At 40.6% G+C, this 23,707-nt stretch overlaps 1 protein-coding gene across 1 annotated transcript; it reads right to left on the bottom strand.

The window, feature by feature from the left end:
* Positions 1 to 1,492: 1,492 nt before the first annotated feature.
* Positions 1,493 to 19,806, bottom strand: tacr1a (tachykinin receptor 1a). Its single transcript, XM_076150985.1, has 5 exons — positions 19,397 to 19,806; positions 11,431 to 11,625; positions 3,876 to 4,026; positions 2,801 to 2,997; positions 1,493 to 1,838 (listed from the first exon to the last, which is right to left on the bottom strand). The coding sequence occupies exons 1-5, from the start codon at positions 19,804 to 19,806 to the stop codon at positions 1,493 to 1,495; spliced, it is 1,299 nt and encodes a 432-aa protein (XP_076007100.1).
* Positions 19,807 to 23,707: the final 3,901 nt, after the last annotated feature.

Genomic DNA, 23,707 nt, shown 5'->3' with positions numbered 1-23,707 from the left:
CATGACTGGACAACATTTAGAGCAAATGTTGAAGTGCACAAAATCAATGTGACGATTTAGAGTGAATGCAAAGGCAGTGAAGATCTGCTTCATTGTGGAGGTGGTTGGGGATTCATTAGATATATGGTCTGATATTAGCCTGACAAAGACCTTTATTAGTCTTACTTAAGTCCTGCTAAAGGAGGTGCTGCATGCTCATATTGGCTGGACTATTCTGGAGCGTATTTATGTTCCCAGTATCTTAAATTCCCTATTCCTAAGTTCTCCTGTTCAATATTCTGTTAACACACATTATGTAAACGTTTTGGTGCGGCCCTCTGTCTTAGTCAGACCACAGACATAGCTACTCAGCCTTATTAACAACAAACAAACACATGCCGATAAAATGAGTCTAAACATCAAAATATTGGCATTTCGGCAAATGAACAAGAAATTGAATTGTGTAGTGGAGTGTAAATGTGATCCAGCCAAATCACATCAAGAAACAAAGAGGAGCTGCATGTTACGGACAGGTAGGAACCGTACCTGAATATGGGGCAGTATGTTCATCTCCACAGGCACATCTAACCCTACACAGCAGCCACTAAACCAGGGACTTAGACACTCTCATATGAGATCAGAGTTACACTGAAGTTATGCATTTGTATCATCTCTATAATACATAGCTGTATCAGTGTTTAGCCAGGACAAACCCGAGCCTGATGCTGCCCATGTTTCAGACTGTAGACTGTCTTCAGCCGCTCTCATACAGTCTGCCTGCACTATGGTTTGCTATAGCACATGCCCAAACTCACTCATGCTTGAGACCAGACTTTGTTTTTCGTCTTTTCATCTCCTTCTTTTGGAGAGACTTTGAACTGAAATGTCTGCTTGAATTTTCTAAAGGTATGTTATGGTTAGATATGGGAGTTATTGTGAAAACCAGGTTTTAAGCGTGGAGGTGTGAGAGAACTTTCTGACAAGTTGAGTTCTTCAAGCAGGGTTTCTTTTTAGAGGCTATCCCTCGGATCATGCTTGTCTCACGTTATAACTCTACTCCAAAATAGACTGTGTGAACTCTCACAGCTTGTGTAACTGCGGATGTGTGAACCTTCACTTTGCGCTGAGAGAAGGCTGGTGTGACAAGGATAAGCTGTGAAGTTTCAAGGCGCCAGCGTCTGTCTCAGTTTTCCTTGTGACTCTGCTCATATCTGATAAAGCAACATCAGTGTTCTGGATTTTGGGATTGAGACAACCTTACTGTTAGTCAATCTTTAACTATGCAGGAAAACAGTAGTGTAGCAGTGTGTACTGTTCATTGAGCACTGGCATGCCAGTGCTCAATGAACAGGAACCCAGTTACACTTGTCAGTTGCTCATCAAATACACAACCTAGTCACTGTCACAAACCTGCACATGCATACTGCACTTTTGATAACACAAGCAGGTATGTGTGTCGTAAACACACCATCTGTGCCTGCTCTCAGATACAATGTCACCTGGGTGTGGGGGTCTATTCCTGCAGGTTGTTGCTGGAGTAGAAGCTAGACGTCTCTGACACAGTTTTGGAAACACTCCGAGACGATGACCCGTTGGAGGTGAGGTCCGGGGAGGAGCGATGTGGTCTGGCCCCAAGTGAAATCATGTTGGCCCCTGGACCTGCTATAAACTTAGGTTTGTGACGCTCCACTTCATCTCCAACATGAAGAACGGTGGACACGGAGGTCTCCATCCGGCTGGTCTTGTAAACACTGATCTGGGTCTGAAGGTAGCGAGTAGACTTAAGTTCAAGACCCTCATAAGAGCCATGAGGAACACAGGGGCAGCAGCGGAAGGCTTGCTTGAAACCAGCACGAAACCTGTGCAAGAGCAACAGTACAGATTAATTTCATTTAGTTGCATATTTTGAGTGGAAGCATATGGCCATCGTGGTGTAGGCGTTTAAATACTGTAGCTGTCAAACAGTAGGGCTTTAAAAAATTTTTTTTAATAGATAAACATTAATCTGCGAGACGAAGACAGACACAATAATAAGAAGTGGGGTCATCGGTCACACATTACAATGTCAATCTGCTGGGCTAATAGAAACAAAGGCCAGCTGGAATATTAGACAGAATGATGCCTAAACCTCATCTCACAGCAGTCCAGATAACATATTTTCCTTTGAAACACATAATTAATTCTAGAAAACCACTCCGGCACATAATCCTGATATCTAATACAGCAGACAGGCAGAGATCATTGATTTAAGTTAGGAAAAATGAATGGACAATTTTATCGAATGCTGGCATTCTACACTACAGCATTCAGTTCAAAATTAAGTGTGTTGCAGAGACATTATTAAACTTTGATGTTTGTTCGATCTGAAGTCTCTGAGGTGTGTGAGTGTATCGGTCCAGGCAAGTGACCTCAAGGTGAGGAAAAGCAGATCCTCCACTGTGAATGACTTACAAATATTCTGATGACGATGTTGTGTGATAATGTGTACAAGGGTGTGTGACTGTGTGTCCTCATTTGCAATACTTTAAGGAGATAGGCTACTTAGGCTAATTGTCTTGGCCAAAATGAAATTGTCCCTGTATATAAACTTGCCAAGATCAATACATCTGATTACATAGAATGAGGGCAGTTCTCCTTTTCTAATATTGTTTAATTGAGTTGAAATTATTTTTGATTGGATTTAATTTAATTCATGACAACATTATCCATAACTACCGTAAACACATGCAGTGTAATATAGCTGGCAGTGTGAGTCTGTGTGTGTGTGTGTGTGTGTGTGTGTGTGTGTGTGTGTGTGTGTGTGTGTGTGTGTGTGTGTGACCTGTCATTGAGGCAGCAGTAGATAATGGGGTTGTACATGGTGGAGCTCATTGCCAGCCACATGATGGTCAGGTAGACCTGCTGGATGAACGTTTCCTCGAACATGTCAGGAAAGAACTGGTGCAGCAGGAAATAGACGTGGAACGGCAGCCAGCAGATGGCAAATGTACACACCACCACAATCATCATCTTCACCACCTGTCAGACACAGCAGCACCGCGCCAACACATTACTTCACAGTGTAATGGCATGACACAACTCAAAACACAAAATCACTCATGCATGCATACCTCCACCAAGGAAGAATGTTTTTAGTGATTTTGAAAGTGATTTTGAACTTTGTCCCCCTGGTAAGAATCCATTCAAGTTTAATATGCTGCATTTGTCATTTTCTTCAAATTAATGCAACCATTTTAGCAGAAGAAATAAGGCACATTTATCCCATTATAGATTACCAATAGATGCAACTTTGCCTGGTGGGTCTAAAAAATATGCTAGGATGAGATGCACATTCATAGTTTTTGAATAATAACAGAATCGTCCAAATATGTGAATTAGACAGGGCCTTTGTTTTTGACATGCCGTGACGAAAAATTCATATGTATCCCGCTTTCTTTTTTAGGCCACAATCTTCTCACAACAAGACCACATTTATCAAGTCTTATTCAGCCTTGGCATATGCACTCTAGTGTCCCTCTGTTACTCTTACATGCTCACTGGGATACGGATCTTACTATTGGGTTGAATTGTAGAGAAATTATATTAACCAGAGCGGAGAGGAGGGATGTGTAGAAAGAGGTATAGTGAGTTTGGGAGCTCATACACTTCACCTACAGAGTGTGTGTGCGCAATCAGCAACACTGCCAGCAGCACTGTTACATGGTGTGTAAGGTAATTAAATCATTCCACATTAAATAAAGCATCTGTGCAGACAGCAGCTGACTGAATTATGCCAGTAAAAAATTGTATGACTCCCAAATTTGTCTTCCCAGAAAGGCACTTTGATCGTGCATGCGTTCCAAAGGTGTCTATTTTATGTTCTCTCTTAATTTTATGTTCTTTTAAGTCCAGCTTACCTTGCGTTTTGCAGTCAGCTGCTCCTTGTAGCGATCAGAAGAGTCTCCAGGGATCTCACTGGCCCAGAGGGTCAGTCCAACCACCAGATAAGCACAGCCCATCACCAGCAGAGGAAGGAAGTAGATCAGGATCGCCACACACACATAATACCTACAACAACACAACCAAAAACCTGTCACCCCCCTCAACAAATTGATATATCAAAGTCATGCACCAGAAAATACAGTATAACCAGCATGAAAGCATTACACTTCTAAGTATCTTCCATTAACAATCCAAACAAATAAATAAATAAATAGCTTTTTGAGTAATCTCAGCCATCTTTTATCAGAATTGTCAATTTTTTATGCCTCAAACAACTATGCAACCATGTTTGTGGCCATTGGAACTGAAAAGATGCATGTGACGACTTAACAGACATTTCAAAGAGATAAAATGGATCCTCATTGGATGTTGGAAAAGCATAAACATAGACGTTGAACATAACACAACTTGACAGACTTTTAAAAGAAACAGCTCAGTTTGTGATTTTTGTGATTTCAGACATAGAGGTTGTACAGTATGTGATCCCTGCCTACATTATATTCAATATGCTTTAAGTGCTTGGTATGTCCCTGGTCCAAAAACATACAGGTTACATAAATTGGAAATGTTTTAATTTAAATTTGTGTACACATGGGCCTGAATGAATGTATCAGGCTATACCCTGCACCACATCAGCAGCAGGTAAGAATATGGATGGATGTTTTTCCACAAAAAATTGTGAAGAATCCAAACACTCAGTGTAGTAATTGCTTGCACCTGGCAGCCCAAGTACCTTGGAGCTCATTTCATAACTTGGAATACTAGGTACAAGCAATTTACTCAATGGGCGGATAGAAAACCTGCTGGCTAAAGGCCCTCATAGGACTGGCAGAGCTCTGGTTTAGACACACAACATCCCAGTATCCTGGTCTCCACCACATTGTGCCTTAGGTGACCACAGCGATGGGGTGATTCACTACTGGTGGTGGGTGCTTCCCAGTTAATTGAGGGGCCTCTGACTCAATATGCCAGGATGCCAGACCCCAAATTGGGAGGCAGGGATGTGGTAAAGTGATAAAGTCTAAAGTTATTCATACACATCCATGGCTGAATCAATCATCATAAAGTGTTAGCCAGAGGGTTAAGAAATTGCTTTGTTGAATGATTTAAGATGTAAGTTAGAGCAGTTGGATCTCTACTTTACTACCAAATGAATTAAAAACATTTATGAAATTACTCAACATGACAGTTTCAGTATTTAGCCAACGATTTCATCATCTATCACAGACACTGTGCTTAGTCCCATTCACTCTTACTAGCATATGCTTGTTTGAACTAATTTATATTGAGTGTGTTAATATTTCTGTGCATTTTTGTGTGCATATGGATTTGTTAAATGTGGGAAATATTTTTTTATCTTGTTATATCAATTTGAAGAGTGTAAAACATCACTCTAGTATGTTCAATCCCATGTTCAGAAGATCCCCAGACACCTGCTTCCACAGTGGGACAATGCATTTTTGCAACTGAGACCACTACAAGCGAGGTTCACAGGACATTTCCTTGGCAATTAAGCACATTTATGTTAATCCTACTGACTACACAGCAAAGTAGGAGCTCTTCAGTGGCTTATATCACACACTGACCCACCTAAACACAAACACATAGAGGTAATAAATAATAAACTTAATACAACTTCATATTAGACAGCTTCTTAAAACTTCTGCATGAGTACAAATTGAAAATGACAGACAATAGGATAAATACTGCCAAAGTTCAATGATAACTTTCTTCAACATTAAGGTCCAATTAGTGCCCTGCATTACAATGATAATGCTTAGTATAGCATTTGTTACATCTCAACTGACATCTAATGGTAGTGTTGAGATAGAACAATTATTGTAGAATAACTTTAGAATGGAATGAAGAAGCTGGGGTGAACATAGTCTGGTCCCGACAAGTCTGGTGATACCAACAAAACTCTCCCTGTAGGGAAATCTATTACCTGCAGTAAACTTAGGTTGCCCATTCTAAAAGCTAGAGGGCTAAGATTTTGTGATTACGCAGATGTGCAGGGGCCCGCACCGGGCAATAAAAGTCCAGGAGGTTCTGCAGCTGTAGATAACCTGAAAATGACCAGAGGATGACAATCTACAAACAGTCAGGACATGACATGCCTGTGCAACCCCGCCAGCATATAGCTTATACAACTAGGGGTTGTAGTAATGTCGCTATGGCAACCACTGGCCCACCAATCCGCATCTTGAGCTTAGGAACACCCCGAGTTCACAGCATTTAGGCAAATGTCCGGAAATAATTTGTGGCCTTTCTTCATCGCATGCTGAGAGATGACCAGCGCTGCTTCCGATTTATCACAATAAAACTCTCTGAAAGTTTCATTCCGTCTTTTCCTCATTCAACTCACCAATCCAACGAACACGCTGGAGGACTCTTTGCTCGGTCCTCCTACAAACCCAAACAAATCAACATTATAACGCTCAGAGTGTGCACATAGTTTTGAACAGTTTCATATAAATTTAATAAAATAAAAACAAAATATATATTGTTTTTTACTTCTCGCTTGAATGACTTGACACAAATGTTGACTTGTTTGAGTTATTGAGTATTATCACTTTTGCACGGTATCTGTATCCTGTTGTTTTCTGTTCTTGTTTTTTATTTCCTTCTGACTCAACTATTTTCAATAAGGAGTGTGCCCCAGAGCATGCTGGGAAACTCATTCTCTTGCCCAGCCTGGCACATTCTCGATCAATATCTGGTTCAGGGCTTAAAACTCTTGATAGTCCATTATAGGATACAGATTTCTTTTATGAACGTTGGTGGGAAATTGGTCAAAATTGTCAAGAGATGTCTCGCAAAATTAAAGTATATCCAGGTCATAATCAAGATCTGTTTCAAAATCTAATCAACTCTTTCTTGATTCTAGTCCCACCAGTCAGATTCAGTACATTTTGAGGTATCCTACTGACAAAAATGGGTGATGACATTACTGCCTTGGTGGAAGCGAATGATGTCGTATCTGATGAATCATTCGGTGACATCAAGCGAGAGCAGACTCACAGGTAGAGAAGACTTTAAGTGATTTGATATTAGGATGCACAGTTGTACATCAATATCGTAACATTTGTTAGATTTCCAAATGGATGATTTCTCTTTTTAACAGAATTACTTGGATGTGTGTGATTTGAACTGTTTATTAATGTACAGGGAAGTAAGTACAGGTTCATCGGTGGCTCAAAGTCTCTTGTGAAGAAAAAAGTACTTTTACACCCTGGTGTAATGAAGCAGTACTTAGGGTGAGACACACTGGACCCTTAGTCTACCATAAAGATGAGGAAAATCAATTCAGAGAAAACAGAAGCTGTTGAAATGGAGGCATTTCTATGTACTCAAGGACCCACAGGAATAATTCATGTTTAAAATGAAATTACCCTAAACTAAAGTAAACACGGAGATGTAGCATTATAGTCATACACTTATTGCATAAATGAATCTTGTCCACTCTGATCAACTCTGTTTCCAGCAGCTGTTCCCATTAAAAAGCTGATTGCATGTTGCCCATCCCATCACAGATTCAGGATTGCAGTTACTCTGTATAACCTCACAGCTATAAGAATGAATGAATAAATAAAGAATGATCTTCTCTTAAAAATAACCTTTAAATGTTTACTTTATCTGTTCCCATGACCTGAAAAAGACACTGCACCAGTCACGTTATACTTCAGTAGTTCTCAACATATAGCTTATTTTCCGACCCCAGCTCCCTAAAGGCGCCAAACAGATCCTCCCTCCCTCGGATGGATGACTTTTTAGGCAGAATGGAAGCTGCACTATGTCACCCTGCTGTCACACAGAAAAAGAAAAATCAATAAAATCTCAGTCAGCTGAAGCCACTAAACTGAGAGGAACAGCACATCAAGAAATCATACAGGGTAACATATTGTTTTAATGTCCTGCTGCTGTTGCTGGTTCTGTTCTCTAGCTGTGTTTATCCTCATTGTAGCTGTTGGTGTGTGAGTGAATGTGTATATACAAATGTGAATAATACATTTAAACACTTATTTGCCATCAGATATTGTGTGCGTGTGTGTGTGTGTGTGTGTGTGTGTGTGTGTGTGTGTGTGTGTGTGTGTGTGTGTGTGTGTGTTTGAGGATGTGTTGGGAGACGGTATTCTAAAAGCTCTGCAGCTATTCTTTTGACTTTTCCACCAGCAGAGAAAAAAGGACTAATATAGGGATTAGGCTGCCTTGTTCTGTGCTGTCTTACACTCACTAATCACATGCTGTTGTGGTACAAAACGCAATTTAGCAGAGTGAGAACACAGAGGACAAGGTGTGTCCTTCCTGTTTATTCAGTATTGTATCATTCTTCATCATGACCTCCATGTACCTGTCATCTCAGAAGATGTTTTTCTTCAGGAGTCCACCGGCAGCTACACCAGCCGACTCCCACACGTGTTCCACATTTCCTTTTACCGGGCCCAAAGGATATGTAAGCGCTGACATGACACCAGACTATTTAGGTAGACCTTCAGTGTCCTAGTCGCTGTTTCCGGTTTATTCCACGAGAATCAGCGTTGTGAATATATGATAATATATAATTATCACACTTACAGCAACTTGCAAAAGAAACAAAGAATTTTACACATAATGCTTTTAGATAAATATTACTTAACCTCCTGTTATCCTCAAATTTACCAACATCTTTTATCCTTGGGTCCAATTTGAACCCAGCACTTTAAACCTCCAGAAACTGATTGACACCCAAGTTTGTGTCTCAGGTACTGGCTGCCCTGCGCTGACCCCTCTGTAATGCATGTGTGTGTGTGAGGGGCACGCAAGACACATTTCAGATTGGCGTGTTCGCCTGTGATTTGACCCAATAAACTTTCTTCTTCTTATTTGTTCACTATCTAAATAGCCCCTAAAATGACACATCTACTTTTCAGGTAAGAACAAGAAGGCAGCGTTAGTTTGTAGTTTGGGGCAGTGATACACAGTAGCTAAGCTAGTTGTATGTGAAACACAATTAGCCAATCTCATAGCGCGAATGACTAGTCCATTATCAAGGTCAGCAGTGATTACTAAGAAAGCAATGCTGAGATTATCCTTTCAGACTTGCTGAATACGTTAGAGCCACATTATTAATACTAAAATGAATAACACTCAAGATAATAAATTAGTTTCATTCTTGTTTTATTCATTACTTCTGCCTGGTTGTTTCTGAAGTGCTATATATTCAAGCGCTCCAACACTTTGATCACTCTGCCTGTCAGCTGCTTCTGAACCATTTCTACCCCTTTGAATCGGACCTGGCCTCCCCTTTGTCACAACTGTTTGATTGACAGCCTGTTGTAGATCTTCCATCGACTCTCTTTTGTTGGCCTCTGTAATGAGCCTGCTCCCTACTTCAACCCACACTTGCCTTGTACTTAATTGTGCTTGTCAAATAAATCTTTGTTCTATTTTCAGAGTCCAGCTATTTGGTCCTAATTCTGAGTCTCACATTAAGTTGAGGTTGAAGAATGAGGTCCATTAGCTGAGCTCATGTCCCCATTCGCGATCAAAACTTCTGTCAAAAGTCTTGGCGCCAATGAGCTTCAACACAATAATGCATGGCTTACTAATTTCCAATGACTGACAGGGCACCAGACAGGGTGTGGGATAGTCACGGGGTAATGCGCACAAAGGAAAGCATGTGGGACGTGACCTGGGGTCAGTGTTAATCAAATCTGTCATTTACAGCAGCAGCAGCTGGGCTCAAACACTACTACACTCTCACTCAACTCCTATGTGTCACTGATTATAGTTTCATTAAAAAAGTAAAAGATACAACAGCAATCCTGTCATGATCAATTAAATTGCCATCATGCTTTTCATAACAAACCATATTTCCAGAGAGAAATGAGAAAGAGGCATTCCAGCAGCATAGCAAGCGCAATCTGGCAGCTCATAAGGCTAAACGCTGATGTTGATGAGCCAGGGGGCTGCCATCAGAGCAGCAATGCTGGCTCTGAATTTCAGCAAATGTGCGTCACTGTGTTTAGACAGTGTGTGGAGCGCAGGTCTGACAGCCTGTATATTACAAAAAAAAGGACTAAGTAGAAATTGCAGTTTACTGGTGTGGCACAAATTGTGGAGAAATCACTTGTCCTCTTGCAGCATTCGTTGTTTTTCTCAAGCGGCTTAGGGTGTTGGTCCGGCTCGGCAAGTTGTCAGTGTGTGGTCAGTCAGTGTCTGCAGCACACTGCTTTTCTTTGATAACACAGTCGATCAGGGAGAGAGTGGTGTGAAACTGAACTTTGCCACTGCCACAACTAAAGCAGTGCATAAATACTGTGTTTGATTCAAATAAATGTTTAGTGGCTGATGTGATTCGAATACGCTTTGGTTTTGGCAGGTTAAGGAAAGAGGAGATCAAGAGGAAAGATGATGTTTCAGCACTGGCAGAGGTACCAGGGAGGGAACAGGTAGTGCCTACAAATCAACCCTAGTGCTTGTTTGACCTTTTTTTTAACCAAGTGCATTGTGATAATTCAAGACAAATGTATTCAAGTGTCAGGACAAGATGCTTGCCAAACCACTATGGACCTCACTGATTTTGAAATGATAAGAAATGTCCCCTAAGTTATTGATATTGAGCATTGGCTTCAGAGATAGACTACATATTATCCTGTATTACAGAATCACAAAACCACATCTTAGGAGAAAATCCTTTTAAGACGTTCTGTTTAGCACTAACAATATAAAATCACTTGTGAATTCGCTTACTTAGGGGTGATTGAATGGTCTCTTTCATTTAAAGAATCAGGCCAAAATTGGGAAGTTGGATGGCAGGCTTTTAGAGAGGCTGAAATCAATAGCAGAGGTAAACAAGGGCCATTCCTCTTTACATTCAGCATCTTTTCTGTCTCTTGGGTTTGATAACACATCCGAAATGGGCCCAGGTGGGATATAGGTGTCTGTTCTCTTCAGGCTCTCCCGCGATAATTTGTATGATAGCGTTTATCACAGTGATGCTGTGTTTTTAGTCAGAAGTGGGACCAAAAGGTTTGACTGACACATTTCTGACATGAGTGTGAGGAGATGAGCAAAGTGGGAATCTTTTTTCTCAGGTGTTAACTATCCAGCATTTCCAGTGTGTTTACCGAGCGGAAATGTTTATTTGGCTGTGCTAGAAGAATCACAAACAGGAAATTGATCAAAATCCGGAATGGCTCCATGGCACTCTCCTTGGACATAAAAAGCATTTGTTAAATCCTGGTTTAAAGGCTCAATTAAACTGAACCATCTCTCTTCTCTTTCTCTTCTATGCTTTTGCCTGTCAAGAGAGAAAAAACACTTATCCCCTGTGATGTGTATAACATTTATGAACTGTAAAGCATAACACACTTCCCTCCTTTTTTCACCATTGCTTCAACAGCATCCTCCCACATTTGCTGTCAGTTCAAAAGTAATTAGAAGCACTTGTTGACTAACTGAAAAGCCCTTCAACAGAGAGTGACTCACATCTTTTTGAAGTCGCACACCGTGTATTCAGGCCAGTCGATGTAACACACCACCCGGCCTGGGAGCTGGTCCGTGTTAGAGTAATAGTACTGAGGAAAGGCCAGGAGCAGAGCGAGCACCCAGATCACTGCCACCACCACCCTGGTCTCTGTGGATGACATGCGCTGCTGCAGTGGGTGGATGATAGCCATGTACCTACAGGGATTAAAGAAGGAAAAGAGATGCTTGAGATTAATATGAACCACTTTTCAGTGTTAACATGAATAAGTGAGTATAATGAGAATAAACTGGGTAGCCTAAATGTATTTTAATGATGGTAGACTTGTGAAATTATGCTCCTCTGGACAGCAATCAACCTATCTAGCATGCCTTTGTGAGCCTTATCAATTTGTCCCCTCAACATTAAAAAAATCATTGTGCATTGTTATATTCATGCCCCTAATCAGAGGGACAATGTAGTGCATGACTCAAAGTGATCCTGTCCATAATTACAGTTTTTCTCAGATAAGATTGAAATCATCCATTTTATCCTTGTGGACATTATAAAAGCAATGTCTCATTCTTTTTTGCAACAAATTGCAAATGCTTTTTCACATTCATGCAAATCATAATGTACATTATATTATCAATTGCTATTTTATGTTGATCAAAATGTATTAGACTGGTTATGGTTCTGTTCAATAGTCTCACCCCCAAAACTTTAAGGCATTACTTTGTTGCATAAATCTTTACATGAAAAATGGGTTGTCATAATCTGTCAGGCATATTTTTTTATACTTCTCTGTTAGATATTTTGTAAATGTGTCCTGAATTGATGAATTGCTCTCAGGTGAAGCTTGACTTTCACTAATAAAGGGAAATGTTAGATGAAAGTGAAAGTCAAGCTTCACCTGAGAGCAATTCATCAATTCAGGACACATTTACAAAATATCTAACAGAAAAGTATGACAAATATGCTTGACAAATTATGGTAACCTGTTATGACAACAGAGGGAAACGGTTTTCAATGTAATGAACCCAAGTTCATCATTTTATTACTTAAAAGCTCAACATACATTCTGGAAATATTTCTTAATTTCTACAAAGACTGAACATCAGGTTTTCTTCATTACTAGATCCCTTTTAAGCAAACCTTTAATGATATTCAGTCCTGCCAAAGTGGTCTCATTAAAGGCTTAATCAGACTAATAAACCAAATGAATCTCTTTTAATTACATCAGAGATAATAGGAGGCTTGGAAATGAAACAGTTCAAAATGGGAGATCACAACCTCAGGCTTACTTTGGCTTTGGTGCAATTTAATTTGTAAGTGCGTCATACTTCAGCTTTTAATAGCAGAATCAAATGCACAGCTGCAGACAGGAGTGGTCCACTTGCCCCACAGCAATTGGAGAACCAAGTGACTGGATGGATCATACCGAAATGGCAGTGTGGGACCCTTTACTATCCCTGCACTTACATCTGGCCCACCCACTCTGAGGAACCACAGATCTGTTTGCCACTCCTATCAACAAATTGGGTCTATTCTGGCATTCTTCACTTTTATGTCACAGTTTTCTTGCAGCATTGCGTGGGTGCATTCTACAAATCAACTTAAAACGTATACATTTATTAATTTGACTTGTATAAAAGACTGACAAAAGTTTGGAATTGGAACTTTTGAAAGCCAAATATCGAGCAAACAAAGCCAATTTAGTTTAATTTACTTGAATTACCTGTTAACAACACTTGAAATAAAATGATTTGCAAGGACCCATATAGGCTGAACATATGCATGTTCAAGCTATTTTCCTCTTTTCACTTTGGGCACATCAATCATTATCGATTAACTCTCATGCCTGCAAAATCTGCTCTCCAACTCCCCCAGCTTAACCTAATATGAACTCCAGCTATTCACCATAAAAGCTGCACTCTGTATTCTAATGTCCCAGCCACCTCTACTAAAGCTAAGAGGATTGCCTTTTCTATGGGTTTGTCTGAGTCTTGTCTTGACTTCAAATATCTGTCTGCAGGCAATATGTTGATCCTTTAACTAGGATACCGCCTCACGAGGTGGCAAGCAGTAGCCACTGCTAGATTGCATGGTTGACACACACCTCCAATTATCCACAAATAGTGCTTAGATGGCATGGCGATGCTACAGTTGGATATAAACACCATGAAGCCTCTGCAGAGGGAGTTTTCGTGAATAGACGGAAGTGATAAAGAAGGGGAGCTGACAGATGCAATTCCCTAACTCAAGCCGCCAGTGATTCTTTTGCAAATTGCATTTGAAAATATGCTCTAGTAATTTGATCATAATTTTGTTTCTTCTAGGTTTATTAGTTTCTCAGGGGGCTGCTGTTGTTTTGATTAAGGCTACGTAAAATCCCTGGCAGCAGTTGGACTATTACAACACGGGTGACGGTGGCAGAGCCTGGGGACTGTGTGTGTGTGTGTGTGTGTGTGTGTGTGTGTGTGTGTGTGTGTGTGTGTGTGTGTCATTGAGGGCAATTTGAAAAAATATAGCTGATGTGATTTCCATTATTATCCGCAAGCATATGATTCCTTCATTCGATGTCATCAGTATCCAGAGGGTGTGTTGTGCAAAACAAAGATATGCTCACCCAATCATCACGTCTTTCTTCTGTATTTGTGTGTGTGTGTGTGTCTGAAAACCTTTGAAAGATCACAGTGATCTATTTGTAGTCATCTAATTGCCCTTAAGCAAGACACTCACAGCCTCCATCCTGCATTGGTTTTTTAGCAACAAGTTGACAAGTGTTGATTTGAATCTTGTTTTTCCGCTGTGAGATGACTGTGATGCCCCTTCAAACCAATCTTAAAGGGTGACATTGACTTCATGTATGTATGTATGATTTTTACACTCACATTGGAGATTTAGCTTTTGTGAAGATGAAGTGATTATGTGTACATATAGTCTAAGAAGAAGGTGAAACACAGAGTGAAGTTGTAGTGTTGTTATTTAGAACAAATGCACCAAACCTGAGTCAATAATTTAAAATTAAACATTAATGTGGGAAGAACAGTTCAACAACTTGCATAGTTTTTGCGGTATGATTGGTACCATGACTAAATCAGTGTGCCAATCTACAATAGCAGGTTTTATTCTTTGTCATTTCTGTGTCAGTCATTTTCTTAAACACAATGAGCTTGGGGTTTGGAAATGCACAAACCATCACAGAGGTATCACAGAGAAGCAGAAGGAAGAAGAGTGGGAGAAGAGAAAATCATTACTCACAATGAACCCTCCAGGGATAGGAACGGGAGGAAGGAGGAGAAGAAGAAATAGGGGGGATTTGGAGGATGTAGGTAAGAGACTTGAAGAGGATGTGACTGTCATTATTATGCCGAGTGCTGCAGTAAAGTCATCTGCAGCCTAGAATGGGTCATCCTTGGACGGTGTATACAGGAGGAGGCAATTCTGACTGTTCTGGGCTTATCAGTCTGCTCCTATATTAGCTCATTAGTCTGTGACATGTCACGCAAGAGAAGCAAGAGTGTTTTCACACACTCCGATCTTATAGCTTATTGGAACCATTCACTCTTGAATATTATATGTCATCCAGCATCTCTACAGTACAGTCAGTATATGATAGCAGCAACAAATTGTAATTTATTACAAAATGTTTTGATGCTTTAAGACCAAGAGGAAAATTGGATTTCTTTACATGTCGCAAAGGACAAACAGAGCACAAGGCCTATTAGCAATTGTGTTGCTTTTTGCAATTGGTTGGATTGTAAACCACAGGCCATGGTGGAGTGAAAAGCATTTAGTTTGGCAAACAGCATACAGCATATCCTCAATCAGAGAAGATGAACTCATCAATAATTTCTGCTGGCAAAACGTTAAACTGGACTGAAAACCTGTTGGCTCTCAGCCTTGGATCTTGAGTATCATAGCACTGATTTTTGTTCCATGCCTCTCTGCTACTCTACTCAGCTGATGAGATGAATCTGAAGTGTTCCCTTGATCAAGAGTCAGTCTCCTAGATCTTGATTGGTTGCACAGATATGAAATACCAAATCATGTGTCGGATAGAGCAGGGAGGGATTGAAAATATTCAGTGCTTTAGCACACAATGACATGGACAGAAGCACTGTTATACAGCATTTAGCAAAACAGTAAGAAACACTGCACTGTTCATATTATAGCTCTACCAAAGCACCATCAAAAAGAAGTAGGTGGTGCCATCAATCATTCCGATATATGCAAGCATCACAGAAATGCCTCCAAAGGGGAAATTTGCCTGAATCATCTGGGTGAATTCCACCCAATGAACTCATACAGCCAGGTTATCCAAGAGCTGAAGGGCAGAGGGACTCAGGAGGGCAGAGTGGTTGTCCAGGGATTGGAAGGTTCCTGGTTCAATTCCTCCTAGGGAGAATGTTGAAGTGTTTCTGAGTAAGAGTAAGCACTGAACCCCCTAACTGCTCCTGGTGTGCAGCTTGGTGTCTTGCATGGCACACCCACGTCTGGGCCATGAGCTGTTTTACACAAATTGGTGCTTGAAAATGTTTATTAATACCTTCCTGTTCCTGTGTAATTTCAAATGGTCACCTCAGAGGAGACGGAGGCTAGAGAGCAAACAGGAGGAAAAGAGATGATCAGTGATTAGCTTTCACAAGACAGACTGAGACTGGAAGAAAGTCCATTTCAGTCACACCCGAAGCGGTGATTCTATCCAATGACATATTCTCTCTGCACCCCCACATTCCTATGCATGGTCACAGAGAGCTGGAGTCCATCCCAGTGTGCTTTAGTCAAACAACATGGGGAATACCATAAACAGGCCACCATCTGTTACAGTGCTAATACATACTGCAGACAGACAAATTCACAAATTTAGAGCTTGTCTTTGGATCACAGTAGGAATGTTTAGGTCTGGATTCTATGCAAAGGTGTCTAAATGAAGCCCGTGGGAACTTCAGCTTCATCAACAGAAGATCCAAGTGCAAAGACACAACAATTATACATAGGAAAACTCAAACTCAAGTCCCAGAAGCATACAACAACTTTTATGTGAGACCCAATCATCATGTGTTAGTCATTAATGCAAACACACACACACACACACACACACACACTATATATATATATATATATATATATATATATATATATATATATAAATATATTAAAGTCAATGAGAATAAAGACAGCACAATTAGAAATGCGCTCAAGATGATGACAGTAATGCATGTGGTGAAACTGGCACAGGTTAAGTTTCCTTGCGGAAGTTAAAATGGCATTTAAGAAGCTTAATTAAAAATCACAGTGTTTTGGTCTAAACCCACTTAAAACCACATAATTTGGACACAATTTGGAAACAACATTTGGACACAGCTGATTCAACCACAATCTAGCCTCTCAAAATCAGTTATTAATTATGCAACTTAAACATGGATGAGGTCACAGAACATGCCCTGTATAAATGAAGTACAAATTGTTGCCATAGACTTCATACATTTCTATTTCAACTCAGCTTGGCTCTACATCTGCTCTTCTTTTCCCACTCCCACTCTTTCCCAAATCAGACTGGTTGCAGATATACAAAATATTTGAAATGTACAATTGTAAACCCAACAGGCGTCTGAGCAGATCTGAGGATGAGAAATACACTCTTAAGAGCAGAAACAAAAAAAGTCCAAGTTACAAACAATTTGAGTGAGCAGGCTAAACCACTGCTGCTGAGTTTGTTTGATACCCCTCTTTCATTTTTAAAATTGGCACAAAGCCATATGGTACATTGGAAGAAAATAGCTATTGACAGCTCTGGATCAGAGCCAGCACAGAACAGTATGAATGAAATAATACAGCCCCACGTGATTTCCGTGAAGAGAAGAGCAAGAACACCACAACAGTAATCTCAACAATAATGAAGATTAATAAATGTTGTATCAGCTGTAACAAAACCCTGCATCCTCCCTTAATGATGTAGACGTACTGGATATGCTCAAACTAATTTCAGGTATGGTCACTCATTGGGAATCTTTAAATCACAGAGGAAGATTTAAATCAAAGACTGACTGATTAACAGCAGAAACACGATGGCTGTCTGTCATGGGCCGATGCATGAATTGCATACTTACCACCGTAAACAAAGCAGAAAGCATTTAGACTTAACAATAGACTCTATACAATACATGATATCCTGATCAAAATCTCTTGAGAACAAAGTCATTTGAGCAACAGATGTTTTTTGTTCTCTTTAATCCCTTCAATTGTAGTTCTATGAAGTTTTCTGTCGCACGGCTGAGGGGCAGGGGAGATCACCACATTAACACACCTCTAAATTATTAATACATTTCCACGAAGATGCAGATAGTGTGTATGTCATCCCTCGCCTGTTGATATGTCTTTATGCCTGTTGCTGCTCACTTCCTCTCGAGAGGTTTAATTTAATTTAGAAAAAGGTCAAGTTCACAGTTTGATCTTCAAGAGCCACATATACTGAAGAAGCATATGCCAATATCTGCTGAGTTACAGAGGTGCTGACAGATTACAAAGACAAAGCTGCAATCACAGTGAGCTTCAGCCTGGAAACAGGTTTATGGGAATTTATTTGCCTTTCACATGCTGTTAAGAGGATGTATTGGAATGTATGTGTTTAACACACACATGTGTGAACACAGATAAAGATGCTTGATTCGACACCATGGCAGACACAAATTCAATAAAACACATAGAATATTCAAAAGCACAGGAGCAGCCTCGACAACACACACACACACACACACACACACACACACACACACACACACACACACACACACACACACACACACACACACACAGCAGTGCAGAGCCTGATTGCCACAAGAAGCCATTCTGTGGATTAGTTGGTTTGTAGCCATGAGGTCACAGAGGTAATTGTTTCAGACATAATAAATAAACTAATATCTGCTATGGAACTGTCTAAATAGTCAGCAGTTGAAAAGGTCTCCTTAGAGTGTCTGCCTGATAGTTGTTGTTGTTGTTGTGTGTGTGTGTGTGTGTGTGTGTGTGTGTGTGTGTGTGTGTGTGTGTGTGTGTGTGTGTGTGTGTGTGTGTGTGTGTGTGTGTTTGTGTGTGTCCCGATGGAGCTCACTAGCGCGGCCCCTCCCCCCAGTACTCCCCTCCATAAAACATAAATCTGACAGATCTCAAGCAGCTCACATCATCCAAGCCAGGTGGCAGATGATGTACTGTGTGTGGTAGAGCAAAAGGTAACCTAACATTACGTATCATTACATTATTGCTAAGAAACCTCCATATGAACAGTATCCAGAGCAACATCAATGTAGCTAAAACACTATAGGGTCAGTTATTGTCGGTCGGATATGACCTGTGTGATCTTGCCATTAAAGCCATAATGTTGGCTCACATTAGGTTGCTTTTCCTTGCCCGTGCATGAACGTTCTTTCCTAAAATAGAGCAAAGATTGCCTTGCTCCCTTACCCTGGCTGAGAGGCAGCATGGGGCTAATGCACCTTAACTGGAAAATGACCTGGACATGGAGAGAGTGAACAGGTGGTATGCATCTGGCCACAGCAGGGTGCAGCATGGAGACCTCATGTATGTTGTGAAGATTATAAACTAATATTTCCATGCTTTGTACTAACTGGTGATCATAGCTTGTGTGTCTATATATATGTCTTATTTTGTCATTTCAGTGGAGGGGAAATGTTCAACACACACACAAACACACACACAAACACACACACACACACACACACACACACACACACACACACACACACACACACACACACACAATAAGTGGTTATAACATATAATAATGGGTGTATGTGAAGTGTACAGAAAATGGGTTTGGGAGTTTCATTTTGCACATTTTTTCATAAAAAGCAAATAGATTATGTTTATAGATGTAATTTTGGTATAATTTCTGCTCGTTTTCGTCGTTCTTCAAATAACTTTACAGTCTTTACATCGTTCAGAAATGCAGTAAATATCCTTGGTTACCTGTCCAGCGCTATGGCCATCATTGAGTAGATGCTGGCAAAGACCGCAGCGATGGGGAAGAAGTTGTGGAAGCGGCAGTAGACCAAACCGAAGTACCACTCGTTGTGCACGGCGTAGGCGAAGTTGATGACGGTGTTGAAGGCGGACATGGAGGCTTCGGCGAAGGCCAGGTTCAATAGAAAGTAATTGGTGACGGTCCTCATGCGTTTGTGCGCGACAATAATCCAGATCACTGTCACATTACCCACCACGGACACGATCACTATGCAGCTGTATGCGATTGCCCAGAGGACGATTCTCCAGACCGGCTGCACAAACTGGTTCCAGTAAACGGTGTCGTTGTTGTTGTTACTGTCGTTGTAGCCGCTGATCCAACCTGGCACGTCCGAGGTGTTAAATAAAGGATCCATGTTGCTGTTTCCAAATGTCAAAGTCAAGACGCAAAGAGAACAAAGCGAAGTTTCTCTGGCAGGAATTCCAGCACAGTCACTTGAAAATGTCCATAACTGTAATTGAAGAAATGTCCAATTGAAACCTCGCTTTCTCTAAATGAAGGAATTCGGGGATTAAGTGTAAAGCGTTCGATTCGATGATATAATATGATCTGCCTGTATAACTTTTCCGCCGTGCGTAAAAATGGAAACGCGCCTTTTACGCACAGAGCGGCAGCATCCTCAGCAGCAGCAGCATCATCAGCAGCAGCGGAGTGTGTCCCTCTGTTCCTCTGATCTCTCCGTTCATTTACCGGAGCTCTGTCCTCCCCGGGCGCCTCTCTGCTCTCCTCCAAGCGCCTCTGCTCTCACTGAGCGACAGCAACTCCTGCTTATGGAACGTAACGCGGCGCGCCGTCCAACCGGCAGGCGTAGAATTCATGCTAATTGGTGAGTGAGACCAGGTATCATTCTGACTGCACGGGCAAAGCCACAGCGTTACACATCTAATAGCTCATTGCATTTCAGTGGCTTATCTTTATCTTATCTTATCAAACGTTAACAACAATATCACTAGTTATTTGAGTATTGATTTGAATGTGTTATTTGTGTGTTATTTCATATCTCAAATAAATTCTGATCAATTAAATGTCCCCTGATGATGGTGTGTGTACTGATGTGACCACACACTGGTGTCCCTGTCATCCCACTCACTGCCCCCTCTTGTGGCATCTTCTGCACAAGGCCTGCACTCTATGTGATTTATTTTCGTACATCAGTGGCTTTATTTATCCACCAGTTAAAACTCTGAACCTGTTGAAATCATGCAGCCAGAAAGCAAGGTGACCTTCACAGTAAACAACCTTAATAATATTCTAATACTTCAGTGAAGAACCCAAAAATGGAAATGCTTCTTGTCTTGACAGCGCCCAGGATTATTCACTGCATCTCAGTTTTATTGAGATTCCAGGTTCATTCTGTATACAGGAGAGTTTGTGTTTTGTCATCTGGTCCTGATACATAATGCACTGTTCTTAACTTAAGCTGTATTGTCTGACAGATGATTGGCCTAGTCATTCATACCGACAACAAAGCCCAGAAATAGCAGCTGAATCAGTAAGCGCCTAAATGTTTACTTTAAAGAGGCACCACAGCACTGTCAAGGTGTTAACCACTGCTTACATGGGCATCTAGGTCAGCAGGTGTTTGAGGTCCAGAGTCCCTAATATCTCTTCTGCTGCTTTCATTTCAACATTTTCACTGTAAAGCCTAAATGTACAATTTAATTGTTGCGCAGTTGGATTTAACTAGGTGGCTTTTAGAAGTTATCTGTGCCCAGGGTCCCATAGCCTTGTGTGCCTGTTAACATCAAAGGAATGGATGTGAAAGCTATCTGGGCATTATTTAAAAAGTGGGACAGTCAAGAATATTTTTCCCCAGAATGATTTCAGAAATGGATTGTGCAGATTCCGTTTTATCTGAGTTTTATTCCACAGCCATCTTTCATGCCGGCGATGTGTTTGCAGGGGATTGTCCACAAGAGGGATGTGAGAGAATAAACATATTCATTAGGAAAGCCATGACTGTGCTTGCCACTGGAATCTCCGGAGGGCATTATGAATTATAAACGGAGTAGAAAGTTGAATGTGAAATGTTGCAAAGTTGAATGAATGATGGCGCACGTCTCGCTATGCAGTTATGGGGGAGAGGAGATCATTCAGTAATGACATTTATTGCCAAACTATATTTGCAGAAGATCTCTTTAAAAAGCTTCTTTATCACATACTAAATGATGATAGTATTGAATAACTAAGACAAGTGCTGGCTACGATCCAATGCATTGAAATACTGAAGCCAAGTATTAAGTCAATCAATATTCTTTCACTGGAATTTAGTGCATCTTTATACAAGCACTTTTTTAAATTCTATAGAAAAGTCCTTGGTTTACATTTCCATACATGAAATCCCTTTCAGATATTGTTTCCTTTCCTCTCTAATATGAAAGAACACATTCTTGTGTGCCGGCTACAGTAACAGGTCCCTGCAGGCTTCAATCCATCACCCAGCTGTTGGCACCAGGAGGACATTTTACCAAGTGAATCAAATAAAGTAAAAGGCCAGTAGGATCCTGATGGAACCAATGTGCATCCAGATGTGCATCAGGATCCACTCAGCATTAGGTATGTGCAGTGGACTGATCCCCTCAAATGTTTTTATTTCACGAGAGGAGAGTATGCATGTATTATAATCATTACATTGAATCACATACACATTTTATGGCCATGTTGGTATATAAATGACAAAAAGATTGATGGAGATGTATCCATTATTTCCTACTCCTAGCTCCAGAGTGCAGAAAATCGTGCAGCTCACATCTTGACACCCCTGGCTTTTCTACCTCTGTCTTTGCTGCTCTCATATTCATTGTCCTGCAGGTTATTTATTCCATGCAGACCTTTCTCACGTGAGACCCCCCTTTATGTGCCGCCTTACTTACAAGGGCTCACATGGTGAAGAAATGGTCTGTATATTACTGGGGTTTGCACTGGTTAATTCTAATTTTCATTAGATAAACACTGGTTTATCTCCTTTGGCCTTCCCACAGACAATGTTGGACACCACTGAACATCTGACTCTTCTTTCTAATCTTCATACCCAATCAGTGGGCCGTGTATTGTAATCCATCCAACATGTCACTGTTAGAAATAGATCTGTGCAGCAGGTCAAGAAAAGGTGGTTCACCCTCTTTAGATCTAAAATACTGACTGATGGATGCTTTCCATTTTGCTTTTAGTGTGCTACCACTGTCTGTTTGGGTTTTCACTTTGTTATCTGCTCTAAAGATAATTATAGGTGTCATAAATTCACCCAGGTCATCTCTGCTTCTCATACACATGGCCAACACTTCCCTCTTGGGAGAAGCTTCATCTGTTCAGCTGTCACAGTGACATGATGGAGAATGTACTGCCTGTACTAGCAGTGAAAAAGAGGGGGCTTGATAGGTCATGAATGACAACATCCCGTACTGCATCTACAAGTAATGTATTCCTTCTAATATCAGGCTATTTCCAGCTGTAGCCCATTACAGCCATGAAATGAACTATGGTCAATGTTCATTTCACTGGCGCTTTGCACCAAGATTCATTGAATCAGGCAAATATAAATAAATATAATTACACAGCACATGAACATAGTTGATGTCTGGTTGTAATATTAGAGTGATGATCGTTCCTCTGCTTTTTTCTAACATATTCTGTACCTGCAAGGCTGAATCATTTCCAATATCAAGTTTTAAGACGGAGAATGTAAAATAATCTTGTGACATTTTCCTTTGGAGACCTCCACAGTCATGCATGTTTTTTACTTAAATATACAGCTACATCCATTCCATGCATATCCAACTACAAATGAGAGCAATATTTAATGTTAGACTACATGAGGAATTTGGTAAAAATGTCATATGAGTCACACATCGATTGTCAGCCAGTCTCTTTTTTTGCCAGACATCTTGTCTTTGCTTCAAGTTCATTATGAGACATTGTTACAAATAAATGTAAATACCATTGTGCAGGGTGGATATGATTGTGCCATGGGCAGGTGATTGGAGCTTATTTAGATTACCTTTACAGTGATTACAGGGGCTATCCAGCAGTACACTCGCTCCCTCCTTAATCTTCACAACCTGTGCAGCTTTAACTGCATAAATTGGCCTACTACTTGACCCTGTAAGCAGTACATGCCCAGTGTTTTCCAAATTCCAGCCAAATCACCATGCCAGGTTTCTTAAATAGCAAGCCAGTTTGATTACTTGCACTGTAATTGAGTCAACTATTCTCACACAGACTAGCAAATGCACAAATCAAGCACACATACTTTTCAA

This window comes from Genypterus blacodes, unplaced genomic scaffold, assembly GCF_046128005.1.
Source record: "Genypterus blacodes isolate CSIRO-AG114 ecotype Tasmania unplaced genomic scaffold, CSIRO-AGI_Gbla_v1 ptg000053l_1, whole genome shotgun sequence".
Classification (NCBI taxonomy): Eukaryota; Metazoa; Chordata; class Actinopteri; order Ophidiiformes; family Ophidiidae; genus Genypterus; species Genypterus blacodes.
This window is presented reverse-complemented; position numbering and strand designations above follow the sequence as displayed.

What these genes read in the sequence shown, in the direction of transcription:
- tacr1a (XM_076150985.1), bottom strand. Translation starts at nt 19,806, where the DNA reads ATGGATCCTTTATTTAACACCTCGGACGTGCCAGGTTGGATCAGCGGC. An exon ending in ATGGCCATAGCGCTGGACAG is followed by an intron (nt 11,626 to 19,396) that starts GTAACCAAGGAT and finishes TAATCCCTGTAG; the next exon opens with GTACATGGCTATCATCCACC. An exon ending in TACTGCTGCCTCAATGACAG is followed by an intron (nt 1,839 to 2,800) that starts GTCACACACACA and finishes GCTCTTGCACAG; the next exon opens with GTTTCGTGCTGGTTTCAAGC.